Source organism: Xenopus tropicalis, chromosome 3, assembly GCF_000004195.4.
Source record: "Xenopus tropicalis strain Nigerian chromosome 3, UCB_Xtro_10.0, whole genome shotgun sequence".
Taxonomy (NCBI): domain Eukaryota; kingdom Metazoa; phylum Chordata; class Amphibia; order Anura; family Pipidae; genus Xenopus; species Xenopus tropicalis.
This window is the reverse complement of record NC_030679.2, coordinates 55,026,500-55,039,226: the sequence shown is the minus strand read 5'-3', so window position 1 is coordinate 55,039,226 and position 12,727 is coordinate 55,026,500. Positions and strand designations below refer to the sequence as shown.

Below are 12,727 nucleotides of genomic sequence, written 5' to 3'. Positions count from 1 at the left end.
CTATATAGTTGAGAACATGTGTGTATGTATGTATAACATATTCAGTAGGAAGACAGAAAATTGTTTTGATGTTGCTCTGTTTAGGAAATGTATTAGAAATATCAGATGACTTTTCTCATGTCTTTCTTAAGCAGAGCAACATCATAAGATGTTCTCCTTGACCAATACAGGCAGTCTAAATGGGTGGGCTTTTAAAGTGATGAGACGGACTTATTAAGTTATTCTTTGTTTTATACCACAGTCCAACAATTTGTCAGGCACACTGCACACTTGATAAAAGGGCATGCTTATCCGAAATATGTAGTGTGGTACATTGCTAATAAATGCACTTGCAGCATAGTTGTGCTTCACGGTTTCCTCCATATTATATTTTGTATTTATGGTACACCAGAATAAGGACTGCAGCAGTGGCAGGGCCCGTACTCTCTTGGATGAGAAGAAAAATACAGACTGTAATGGGGAAAGAAGGGAGTTAGGGAGGACATTTAATAGCAGGTTGCAGTAGTCTAGGGGGGATAGGATGAGAGCTTGCATAATTGTCTTGTGAAGAAAGACTGACTTTGGCAATACTGCGTAAGAAGTGGTGACCGGTTCTTCCAACATGTGCGCATGTGTTATATTTTGCTCTCCTGCGCTTTCAGAAAGATCCTGGGTTTTCTTTGAAAGGAGCAATGCAGTTAAAAAAATCTGTGCATGGGCGTTAGATTTGAGCGCAGAGGGATGTGACATCAAAAGCATCTAAAATGGTGCTGGCTAAGAATTAGGGACATAGTACATTATGGGTACTGGTGCAGAGGTATTGTAGCATTTCTAGAGCTACACTACGGGGCTGATTTACTAACCCACGAATCCGACCCGAATTGGAAAAGTTCCGACTTGAAAACGAACATTTTGCGACTTTTTCGTATGTTTTGCGATTTTTTCGGATTCTGTACGAATTTTTCGTTACCAATACGATTTTTGCGTAAAAACGCGAGTTTTTCGTATCCATTACGAAAGTTGCGTAAAAAGTTGCGCATTTTGCGTAGCGTTAAAACTTACGCGAAAAGTTGCGCATTTTTCGCGTAAGTTTTAACGCTACGCAAAATGCGCAACTTTTTACGCAACTTTCGTAATGGATAGGAAAACTCGCGTTTTTACGCAAAAATCGTATTGGATCCGAAAAATTCGTAAAGAATCCGAAAAAATCGCAAAGTACCGATCATTACGAAAAAAACGCAATCGGACTCCATTCGACCCGTTCGTGGGTAAGTAAATCAGCCCCTACATGTTAAACACAGCAACACGTGGTGTACCGATAGTGAAAACTCCAGTATAATGCCTTTCCTTTTTCTTTAACAGCATGAGGAGTTTCACATGGATTCTTTAAGGGGAAACTATATCCATAAACCAGCCCATATGTAAAACACTACATCAAATTATTAATTTTCTTAAACATATACTTTTCTATTAGTATGTTCCATTGGATAATCCTAAATTGAAAATTTCCATTTTATGTAGAAAGGGCTGCCTTCTGGATCACACAATTTACTGGACACACAAACAATCCACGGGCATACATACATGGTATGGTACATTAGCCAATGAATGGAAAGAGCTCTGTCCATTTCTTTCTGTCATAGTTAGAGCTGCATTATTTCTTGTCAGGTGATCTCTGAGGGAGCACATAGACCATCACAAAATGGTGGCTCAAGGAAAAAGATGTAAAAGGGCAGTACTTACTAATATGTATATCTTTAATAGGTCACTTATTATGACATAAATTATCTGTTGGTTAACTATTCATTCTGAAGGTATAGTTTTCCTTTAAGTGATGTTATCAAACACAAGATGTCATTTCAGCTAAGAATTGTTTTGCACGGTATTGGTTTCCAGGTGATCACTGTATAGCAAGTGAGCAACTATTTTACCAGTTTCTATTTAATTTGCATCTAACTGCATTTTAGTTATGTTTTTACTCTCCTGCTGTATTGTGGTGTTTTTGTAAAACTAAATTTGTGTATTTGGGAATGTTAGTACCCAGCTATGTATTCACACATTACACAACTGGTAGGGACACAATAATTTAAAGAGCCTGTGAAATACGTGTGTGTATAAGCATTGTATACATACATTACATACAAAATACAACCAATGCAAGAGGTATAGAGGCTTCATCGTTTTTAATTTCTTTTTACAGGGCATTGCTGGAACAGATGTTGCAAAAGAAGCGTCTGATATTATTCTAACTGATGACAACTTTAGTAGCATTGTGAAAGCAGTGATGTGGGGAAGGAATGTCTATGACAGTATCTCAAAATTTCTTCAGTTTCAATTGACTGTCAATGTGGTTGCTGTTATTGTAGCTTTTACAGGAGCCTGCATTACACAGGTTGGTCATATAGCTTATTTAACTGCTGATGTTTAAAGTAAAACAGTTCCATTTTGTATTTGGATTCAAGGGTTGTTTGTTTTAAAAACAAAGTTCTAAGGACTTAAGTATCATCGCACCAGATGCAATTGCTAGAGCAGGCTGCTCATTGGACAGATCATTTTGCATGTTTAGACCAACAGCACATGGTGGTAATTGGGTTTGTGCAGTCAGCAGCACCCTAGATGATTTTAAATGACCCTACCCAGCATCCTACAGAACTGTCACTGATTGCTGATAGGATGCCTTTCACCAACAGGTAAATAGCTAGTTACCTGCATCCTTGTCTTTTTTAGTGGAATGAATTGTAAAGAACAAATGGGGACCCTTTACACCAGTTTCTTCCAAACTGGAAAAAATATGTTTAACTTTATCTTTTATATTTTATTTCAGGACTCACCCCTTAAAGCTGTTCAGATGCTTTGGGTAAATCTCATTATGGATACATTTGCATCACTTGCTCTGGCGACAGAGCCGCCAACTGAGTCTCTCTTATTAAGGAAACCTTATGGTAGAAATAAACCCTTAATTTCTCGCACAATGATGAAAAATATATTGGGCCATGCTGTTTACCAGCTAGTCGTAGTTTTTACCCTTTTATTTGTTGGTAAGTGTTGCTAAAGGTTTCTTATTCTTTTGTACCTTTTTTACATATTAAAGGGGTGGTTAACTTTAGTATATAAAATGGCATATGCTTAGCAACTTTTCACTTGGTTGCTAGTTTTTTTTCTTTATAGTTATTATTTGCCTTCATCTTCAGCTTTCAAATGAGGGTAACAATGAGTCCAGCATTAAAAAAAAAGTAGTGCTTTGTATGGCTACAGTTTTATTGTTATTGTTTATTTTTATTACCTTTCTTTTTTTGATTCAGTCCCCTCTCCATTTCATCCTCCAGTTTCTTATTCAAGCCACTGCATGGTTTCTAGGTTAAACTGGACCCTAGCTTTGTGTATAGCAGTCTCTTTGTTTGAAATTTCAGCAGCTACGCTAGGGTACAATTTTCCCTGGCAACCAAGCATTTGAGTGTGAATAGAGAGGTTTAACTAGAAATGCAAAGTATCACACTGTGAAGCTTTATTAATGTTTGTATTTACAGTGCAAATATGTATTTTCATTTTTTGTGGGCTTCATAAAAATTAAATCTTTTGTTTTCCTAAGGCGAAAAACTTTTTGATATTGACAGTGGAAGAAATGCACCTCTTCATGCTCCTCCTTCACAGCATTATACAATCGTTTTTAATACCTTTGTTATGATGCAACTGTTTAATGAAATAAATGCCAGAAAGATCCATGGTGAAAGGAATGTTTTTGAAGGAATATTTAACAATATCATCTTCTGCAGCATTGTATTAGGTACCTTTATTATACAGGTAAGCTATATCATTATATACAGCTTGTGCAGTGTATTTGATCTTTATCAAATGAAGAGGAAGATTAAGAATGTATTTATGCAGGTATGCAATATATAGCCTGATTTTTATTTTCAGCATTACAGAAGTGGTGAAGTGGGTTCTTTTAAACGTGCAGTAGCAAAATAAAAAAAATTGGAATTATTGTTCTCCGTGCCACATTTAGAGCTGTAAAATGTTTTCATGAAAAGCAAAGCCACGCTGAATAAGGGTCCAGGCAGTCTTTTAGCTTACAGATACTGCCTTTGATGCATGCACACAAGCATACAGCAGCAGGGGGGGGTGGCATGCTGTTATTTCTTTCCATCACAAGAACTTCAGACTTCTTTAGGAGAATCCTAAACTCAAAACTGTATGCAGCAGTGTGTAAATGACTTATGTAACATTTTTCCCCTCTTTCTCATAGATTGTAATTGTTCAGTTTGGTGGAAAGCCATTCAGTTGTACTGAACTCACAGTAGATCAGTGGTTATGGTCTATTTTCCTAGGAATGGGAACATTACTTTGGGGACAGGTAATGTTGTCATTCATTTTTAAGTCTTTTCTAAGAACATATATGTGTCATATGTTTAACGTGAAGAGATAAAAAATGTCAACCAGAAAATTGTATATATACTTGAATGCACAGTGCTTGGCTGGTCTCCCTGGTAGCTAGTCCATGTTAATGTTTTTCAAATCACTTTGTGCTGTTCATCCACATCTAGATAAGTAGTATTTACACTGTAGTTCAGAAATTGAGGAAGGTGCAGATTTCACTTCTTGCTACACCATGTCCTTCCATGGGTGCTGGAGTTGGAAGCACAGAAGCCTTTTCAGACCAGTAAATGATTGGCAGCTCACTACATCAATTACAGGCAATGACATGCAGCATGGCCAGGTTTAGGTGCCTATTAAGCTTTATGCAACAAGAAAATAAATTTTCAGATGAAATATGCTCTATGACCCTGCTGCATCATGGGGCTGTGTGACGGTGTAGACTCTTTCAGTCTAGAGTTAATATAATAGCAGTTAGCTTCTACTTTCTACATTCAAGCAGCTATTCCAGAGAAGTTAGAGGCATTAAGCTTTGAGCTCAGTGCGTATCACCACTGGATAGTTGGATTCGTTATGAATTCCTAATCCATTAACAAAGTTAATGGATTGGAATAAAGTTATATATAACAAATCTTTAACATTTTGCATAGGACCAGTTTCTATGCATTTATAATATCCATCTGATATCCTGCAGTGCTTCCTAACTTTCTGAACAGAAAGTCATCTACAGCACTGGGATTTTATGTTCAAGCCTATATTTAAACCCTGTGGAAAAACTCTAAATTATTTCAAAGAATGGTTAGTTACTAAAAACTTGACCAGCCACAATACTTGCTTGCTCACTCATCTTGGTGGTACATGTTTGTTTAAACGTTCCGAAAGCTAAATAGGTTTTTAATCAAATGTCCATACCATTTTAGTTATATTTTTCCATCAAACCAGTTTAAAAGTACCAGCTGGGATGTCAGAAAAAAAAGAGAAAACATTTTAGGAACAGTTACAATTTAGTTTTAGCTCTTAACCCTGTAAAATCTGCTTTAGAAGACAGTTTGCACAAGCCCTGATTTGAATCTGTCATTGGATCTGGAGCCCCCTCTGAACAATTTGTAACTTATCTTGTAGAAATTGCCATATTTTCTAACAATTTTCCATTTTAATAAAAACACCAAAGCCCAAAAGACATAGACGTATATCTAGGACAATTTAGCAACACTGAAGTTTATTTGCATAATTTATTATAAAAGTATGTTTCTGCTCATTTTCTAGCTGGTAACATCAATACCTACAAGTCGGTTAAAGTTCCTTAAAGAAGCTGGACATGGAACGCAAAAGGATGAAATTCCAGAAGAGGAACTTGCTGAAGATGTGGAGGAGATTGATCATGCAGAGAGGGAGTTGCGTCGTGGTCAGATCTTGTGGTTTAGGGGCCTAAACAGAATTCAAACTCAGGTATGGTCTTGACTAAGAGACTAAGTTAAAGGGGGCTTGAGGGTGCATTATCATAAAGACTTGTAGTTCTTTTGTCAGATTTTATTAGCCATACATGACTGGTGTGAGTGAGATGTCTACCTGCCTGCATCTTCAATACACTTGAGAGTTTCTAAGTGCTACATAATCCTCCGTAGCTTTCATCAGTTTTATTTCTGTTAGCTGCTCTATAAAAGTGCCTTTTTCTCTTTGCTTTTTATTTATTGTAGATGGGATGGTCCTTTCTCTTGTTCTCTCTCTCTCTTGCTGAGCAAGCTGTCACAATCTCTGATTCCTTGCAGATGGATGTAGTGAATGCTTTCCAAAGTGGAAGTTCCATTCAGGGGGCTTTAAGGCGGCAACCCTCCATCGCCAGCCAGCATCATGATGTAACAAATATTTCTACCCCTACACATGTAGTGTTTTCCTCCTCTACTGCTTCTACTACTGTGGGGTGTGAGTGTGTGTTCCTAAGTGCATGAAATTAACACATCCTAATTCACATACCTAACGTTTCTCATTTTTTCCTCAGTAATCAATCTCATTGTTCAGGCTGCTCATAAAGCTTCCCCTTCACAAGGATAAAAAGTCCTGTGTTGTTTATATATTTTTTTCCATAGAAGGCTATTGAACTGGTTGGAATGGTAGCAAATGCAAGTTTTGAAAAATGTCTGCAACCCTGCACGCTTTTATTTATAAGTATATTGCTGCGTTTATGTATATATTTGAAAGTTGATTGTGCTGCTGTAAATTTTCGAGTATATACCGTATTTTTTTATGCAGAAGGCATGATGTTTGGCTTTGGGAATATTTTACACTTATATATCTTAGTTTACACATTTCTATTTAGTGTAGGCAACCACATAAAGGATAAATCCTTTACAGTCATTTTAAATTTTCTTGTGACTACTAGGATATGGACTAGCTAACTATTGACATAGTTGGTTGTAAATGTGACCATGGGATGGCAGAAGACATCTAGACAAATACTCTATTCCTTTTCTCTAAAAGTGGAAATCTATGCTCAGAGAGAGATCCTTCCCAATTGCCTTCCCTACATTCTCTCCATGACCATGCTTCGCTGTGACATAATCCCAGGCAGTTTAGCTTTATGGTCTATGAAGTGGATGTGATTATTGTTAGGTTGTGTGTTTTTGGTAGCAAAGGTCCCATTTATGAGAACTAAATTCACATGAGGCAAAACTTGTGCTAGAAAAAGGGTTTTGCTAAGGAAAGCTGATATTTGCCTTCCTTAGCAATGCTCTCCAGCAAGTGTTTGCCCTAAAGAATCTCCTTCTGTGTGCTATTACTATTAGAACTTAATATAATGTAATCGCAAATTTGAACAGCGTTGCTATACAAGAAAGCAGAGCACGAATAACACTTTATCTTGGGCTTACTATCCACAAAAATGTCTATTTCTATCCACAGAATTACTTCTACTACTTCAGCTGTTGTTGAAACTAGTGTTTAGCCAAAATTAATTTTATATACCGTATGTTTTATGTTGGCATTGTTGGTTGTGAGTGAGGCATGTGGATTCTAGTAAACAGGATGGCAACCTGATAGGAACATATAAAACCACTCTAAGAACAGTTCATGCACCGGGTTGTATGTCACTCAAAACATATAAAGTTTCAAGGTTTTCCAACATGTATAGTTTAAATAAATATATCCATATGGCCTACAAATTCATAGGGAGTACTTCATTTACTACATGTTGTGAGCTACATCTACCACTGAAGCCCCTGATCTACTTGTATATAGCTGTAATGTGATTTTGTTCATGCAAGAAAAATATGCACATAGATCACTTTCTAGCTTGCTAATTGTTCGGCGATTTGATCAATTAGTCTTAACATTTTGGCACCAGACAATGTTATATGGAGGTTTTTAGTTTCTATGGTGCTCTCATAGACAAACCCTTCTTCTTTTGAGGGGAAAACCTGCTGTCTGGCAGATATTGGTGCTGGTAAGCAGCTTTGGAAAGCTGAGTAATACCAGTACAAGTGTTGAGTTTTCTACCTGAGTTATTAAGGGCACCAACCTAATGCTAGATAAAAATACCAATGGTTTGTTACCCATTATAAATTGCGGCAAGACATGTTGTTTAGGCTTTCCAGGTCAGCAGATTAACATAGAATAAGACAAAAACAAATATCAAGGCCTGTTGCTGCAAGTTATCTTACACACTTGCTCTTATCTATTCTTCTCTAAGTACTATTCTTGTGTTGTATACTTGTATTAGCAGTCTCTCTCTCTATTTGGTGGATAACAACAATCCAAATGCAAATTTGGTATTAAAGGTTTGACCACAATTGTTTTTTTTTATTTGAAGATTGAACTGTGTTTAAACAAATGTTTTTTTTTCCCCTTAGGGTTCCAGATTATTTTAAAAATGAAAAAAGTGATGTTTAACAATGTACTTTTACATTTTCCAGGTTATTAACTTTTGATTCCAGCATCAAGTATATTTAATTAAACTTCTATATAGTCTTATCTTTGCCAAAAATGCACTTAGTAATCATGTCTGTTAGCGCTCACATTAGGGATGCATTAAACCTATCGTTTTTGGATTCGGGCAAATACCAAATCTTCTACACTAGATTTGTTTGAGTACTTAACTGAACCCTATTTTTCGTATTCAAGTTTGCTATAAGCCAAAAAAAAAAAAGAAAAGAAATAATCTGTTAACAATAATATGTGCATTAAAGGCATATAATTTTAAGTGTTCTGCAAAACCAAATCCAAACCTAAGAATTTGACTGAATCTGAATCCTGCAAAAAAAATTGGATTCAATAAAGTCCCGAGCCAAATCCTGGATCTGGTGCATCCCTAGCTCACATAGTCTCTATTGACATAAAAGGGCACCTATCACAGGATAGTTGTTTCCCGAATTCAGGTTGGTGAAACAATACAGTTTTGTCAATAAAATGCTCATGAATGCTATGCCAATGGCTCCAGGGGGCGCTCCCAGTGTATGAGTCTCAGCTTGGTCATTTATGCAAAAGCGTGAAACCAAACATGGCTGCCCGCACCAGGAGCATGTGTTTGCTGCAAGCATTTTTGGGCAAAATATTGTTTCCCGAAACTAGAGTTCAGGCTGTATTAGCCTGCACTTCCAGTGTTTAGTTTTGTTTAAAATAAAAAAAATTAAAAAAAAAAATCAATACAAAAATAAAATCAATATTGTTAGAATGTGGTAATTAAAGTTGCCTGAGATCAGGATGGCATCTTAAATGTTACATACTATCCATTATATGTAAAATTCTTGTCTTGGCTGGAAATTTGTGTAAGTCAGGCAATTATGACTGGAAAAGTTCAGCTAGCAATTATTGCGATGTGTATACTTCATATGTATATTACTATTCTACTTCTTTACTATAAGCAGTTTACAGGAACACTCAAACAACACAATGCGCTGTCTCAGATACCACTGATTAAATATAACCCAGAAATGTAGAATTTCACAACTAGAACTTCTTTAGAGAGATACATTATTGCCAATGAAAGAGTTAAACTAGAAAGAACACACAAGGTTTTCCTGTCATATGTAGTGCCCAGAATAGTGTATCAGCTAAAAAATCATTTTGGTTAAGGAGAGACATCCTTGTTTGTGTGCAAAGCAGAAGGAATTTTGGGGAGGAAGCCCAGGATTTCTCCATAATATTTCCATTTACTTGGAATAACTTTGGGACTGAGCCTCACCCACTAGGTTTTAAAGTATATATAAAGTATGTTTGTCAAAAAAGTTTCCTCTAAATTAGTGCAGTGCAGTGTTGTAAAAAAAAAAAAAAATACCTAGAGAAGGTAGGTGGTCACTAAAGGGTATATTTATCACAATGTGTAAAAAATGGAGTAAGACATTACCGGTGATGTTGCTCATAGCAGCCAATAGATGCTTTGCTACTGTTCAAAATCTGATTACTGATTGGATGCCTTGGGCAACATTACTGGTAATGCTTTACTCCACTTTTTACACAGCATGATAAATATAAAATATAAAATTCTTTGCGCATCACTATATTTGGTATGCAGGGTAGAGAGAATTTTGTTCATAAATAAGCGATTCATTTGTTTCTCCTTTCTGTACAACCTGGATCTGAAAAAAGGAGAAGATGCGGGAGTTTTAACTCTAAAACACCCACTCAGTAGATTAGCGCCTTCTTAGCGTAGGCTTAGTGTTTTTCAAAGGAGTCTTTTTCATAAATAATTTGCTGCAAAACGTCAAGAAAGAAGGTTTTTTTTTTTTTTGAACTGTTTTATTTTTCCAATCAGATGTGATTATACAATCGTAAAATTGTGCCTGAGTTCAGATGAGATGCACCAAAAGGCCATTCATTTACTGCCAGCTTCGATTTGAGTCAGATTATTGGTTAAATGTCACTTATTGACATTCTCATGACCTTTTGATAGCTCTCAAGGACTTTGCTTGAGCTGAGGACATTGATGTATATCGTGCTAATGTGCAGTGTTAGAATATCGCTGAATATATTCACAAGCACTGTAATTGATACACGGTTTAATAATAGATGTATTAATTCAGGGGAGTGACTGGTTGGAGTTTCAATCATAGTACATAAGAGACATTAAGACAGATCCTCCTTTCGATAAAATGGTGATTTTTACATCCGTTTGACAAAAAAAAGGAAAACATTCTGTAAGCCTTCATTCTATGTTTACCTGTGGCACAATAGGAAATGCAGTTTTTCTGCATGGTTTGGTATATACTCGAATATTTGCATTTTTGACATATTTTCCACAGGTTTTCCCCATGTATTGTGCATGACAGCAGCTATCAGTTCATTGTGTCATTCAGCTTAAATATGCTTGGCTTTTCCATAGTAAATGGTATCCTAATTCCTGGCATGAGAATTGGTTTACCTGTTGTGCTTCTTTTGATTATATTTTTGTTACCCTGTGTATTTATGGAAAATTAATGAGTTTTTTCCTCAAGATATTCTAAATAAACATTGCAGTCCCATGCATTCCTAAACATAATCAGTGATCTCACAAGACAAAGTTATTTTAAACTAAATACAATTGCATCTGCATTAAATATACACAGCAGCATGTCAGTGCCATATTATGTTTATTAAACTGATCAACTAAAGTATTTGTATTTGTTTTGTTACAGTTTATTGCAAGTCTGCTGCATTTTGCACAATGAATTCATTGTTTTAGTGTTTGTGAATTCAGATTCATAAACAAACCATAGTTCTGCATTAATATCTCCACTTGCTGACACTTATTTCTTTCTGTTTCCTTTCTTGTATGCTTTTTGATCCCTACAGATTCGAGTGGTGAATGCATTTCGTAGTTCATTGTATGAAGGTTTGGAAAAGCCCGAGTCAAGAAGCTCAATCCACAATTTCATGACGCACCCAGAGTTTAGAATAGAAGATTCCGAGCCTCATATTCCACTCATCGATGATACTGATGCTGAAGATGACGCTCCAACAAAACGACACTCTACTCCTCCACCCTCCCCCAATAAAAATAACAATGCTCTTGACAGCGGAATACACCTTATTATAGAACCGAACAAATCAGCTACCTCTTCAGCCCCAGGCAGTCCACTACATAGTCTGGAGACATCACTCTGATTGTAAGATGAATGTTGATATACTAGCTGATTTGCAAAGAAACAAAATGAAACTGGGTCCTTTCACACATTGTGGGGTGCAGGAGAGAACTCCTGCTTTGGACTTCAAATGAAGACACACTTGTATGAATGTAGATTTATTTTTTTAAAAAATGCATTCTGCCAGACTGAGGGTGCTTTTCTTGGGAGGGAAAAGGGATGGGATATGGGGTTGACACAGATAAAACTTAAAATTCAAAAAAAGTGACCTGCAGAACATCAGTTATATATACCGATGATTGGCCTGGACAGTGTGTTAGCAACATTCTAGATTATATTGGTCCTCATTTCCCCCCCCCCCCCTTTTTTTTTTTTTTTGGGCCCCGGGTTGTTGATTTGATTATTTATGTTATAAATGATACAGATCTGTTTACAAGGTTTATAGATATTTTTGTTCCTGTTTATTGAAGGGAAGCTTCTATATGAAGAAAGAAAGAATATCCCTTTCAACACTGCTGTATTTTCACAAAAAAGGGGTGTTTCTATCGAAAATGTTCAACATTTTTGCCTGCGATTTCCTTGTTAAATATTGTAGATAACATTGCTAAGACTGATAGCCAAATAGAGAACACTAATGCTTTGCACAAGTTAAGCAGCAGTGTTCTAATGAAAATCACGGCCTCTCTCCCTTAGATTCTTTAAAACAAAATTTACTACTTAATGGTTTTCAAATTACATTTTTTTATGTTAAGGAAATGATAACTTTGTTTCAAAGCTCAAAGGAATATTGTGTTATGCAGGACATTAATGTGTGACGGATCTTGCTTGAAATCCTTTTGCTATCTCCGTCAAAATATATAAAAATCAAAATTCATCAAAAAATGTAGTCCTTTTTTTCTGTTTGTCTAAACATGTTAGTTTTAGATTTGTCTTGGTGAACTGTGAGTGGAACCGTGTTGATTTTCTAATAAATCTTTAGGTGACCTTCATACAGCATGAGGGCTGTTGGCATTTTGAAAACAAAAGTTACTACTAGGAAGTAGTACAGTTATACATGTTTTTGTTTTTGAAACTTGTTTGTAAACACAATAAACATGCCCTTTTATTAAATACAAATGCAGCAATGTTTCTTTGCAAAATTCTCCAGCTTACAAATTGCACCTTTTAACTGTACTTGCTCTTGATATTTCAAGATGGTAACAGCCCCATGACACTGTTGGGGGAATGTACAAAGTCGTGTTAACTTGAAAAAAAAAGGGCAACAACATATTTACAGTGTATGAGCAAACAATTTGCTTATTAATTAAAACATTACAGCTGCG

The 12,727-nt window shown here is 36.1% G+C and overlaps 1 protein-coding gene across 10 annotated transcripts in view; it reads left to right on the top strand.

Moving 5' to 3' along the window:
* The window catches only part of atp2b1 (ATPase, Ca++ transporting, plasma membrane 1), an 88,864-nt gene extending 76,343 nt beyond the window's left edge, over positions 1-12,521 (top strand). For 6 of the 10 annotated variants that reach the window (XM_031897582.1, XM_031897584.1, XM_031897583.1 and 3 more), the window contains exons 16-22: positions 2,180-2,371; positions 2,804-3,017; positions 3,569-3,780; positions 4,226-4,333; positions 5,620-5,802; positions 6,051-6,209; positions 11,116-12,521. In XM_031897582.1, coding sequence (XP_031753442.1) covers positions 2,180-2,371; positions 2,804-3,017; positions 3,569-3,780; positions 4,226-4,333; positions 5,620-5,802; positions 6,051-6,209; positions 11,116-11,427 — 1,380 coding nt within the window. In that variant the 3' untranslated portion in view covers positions 11,428-12,521. 10 annotated transcript variants of the gene reach the window in all.
* The last annotated feature ends 206 nt before the right edge of the window (positions 12,522-12,727 follow it).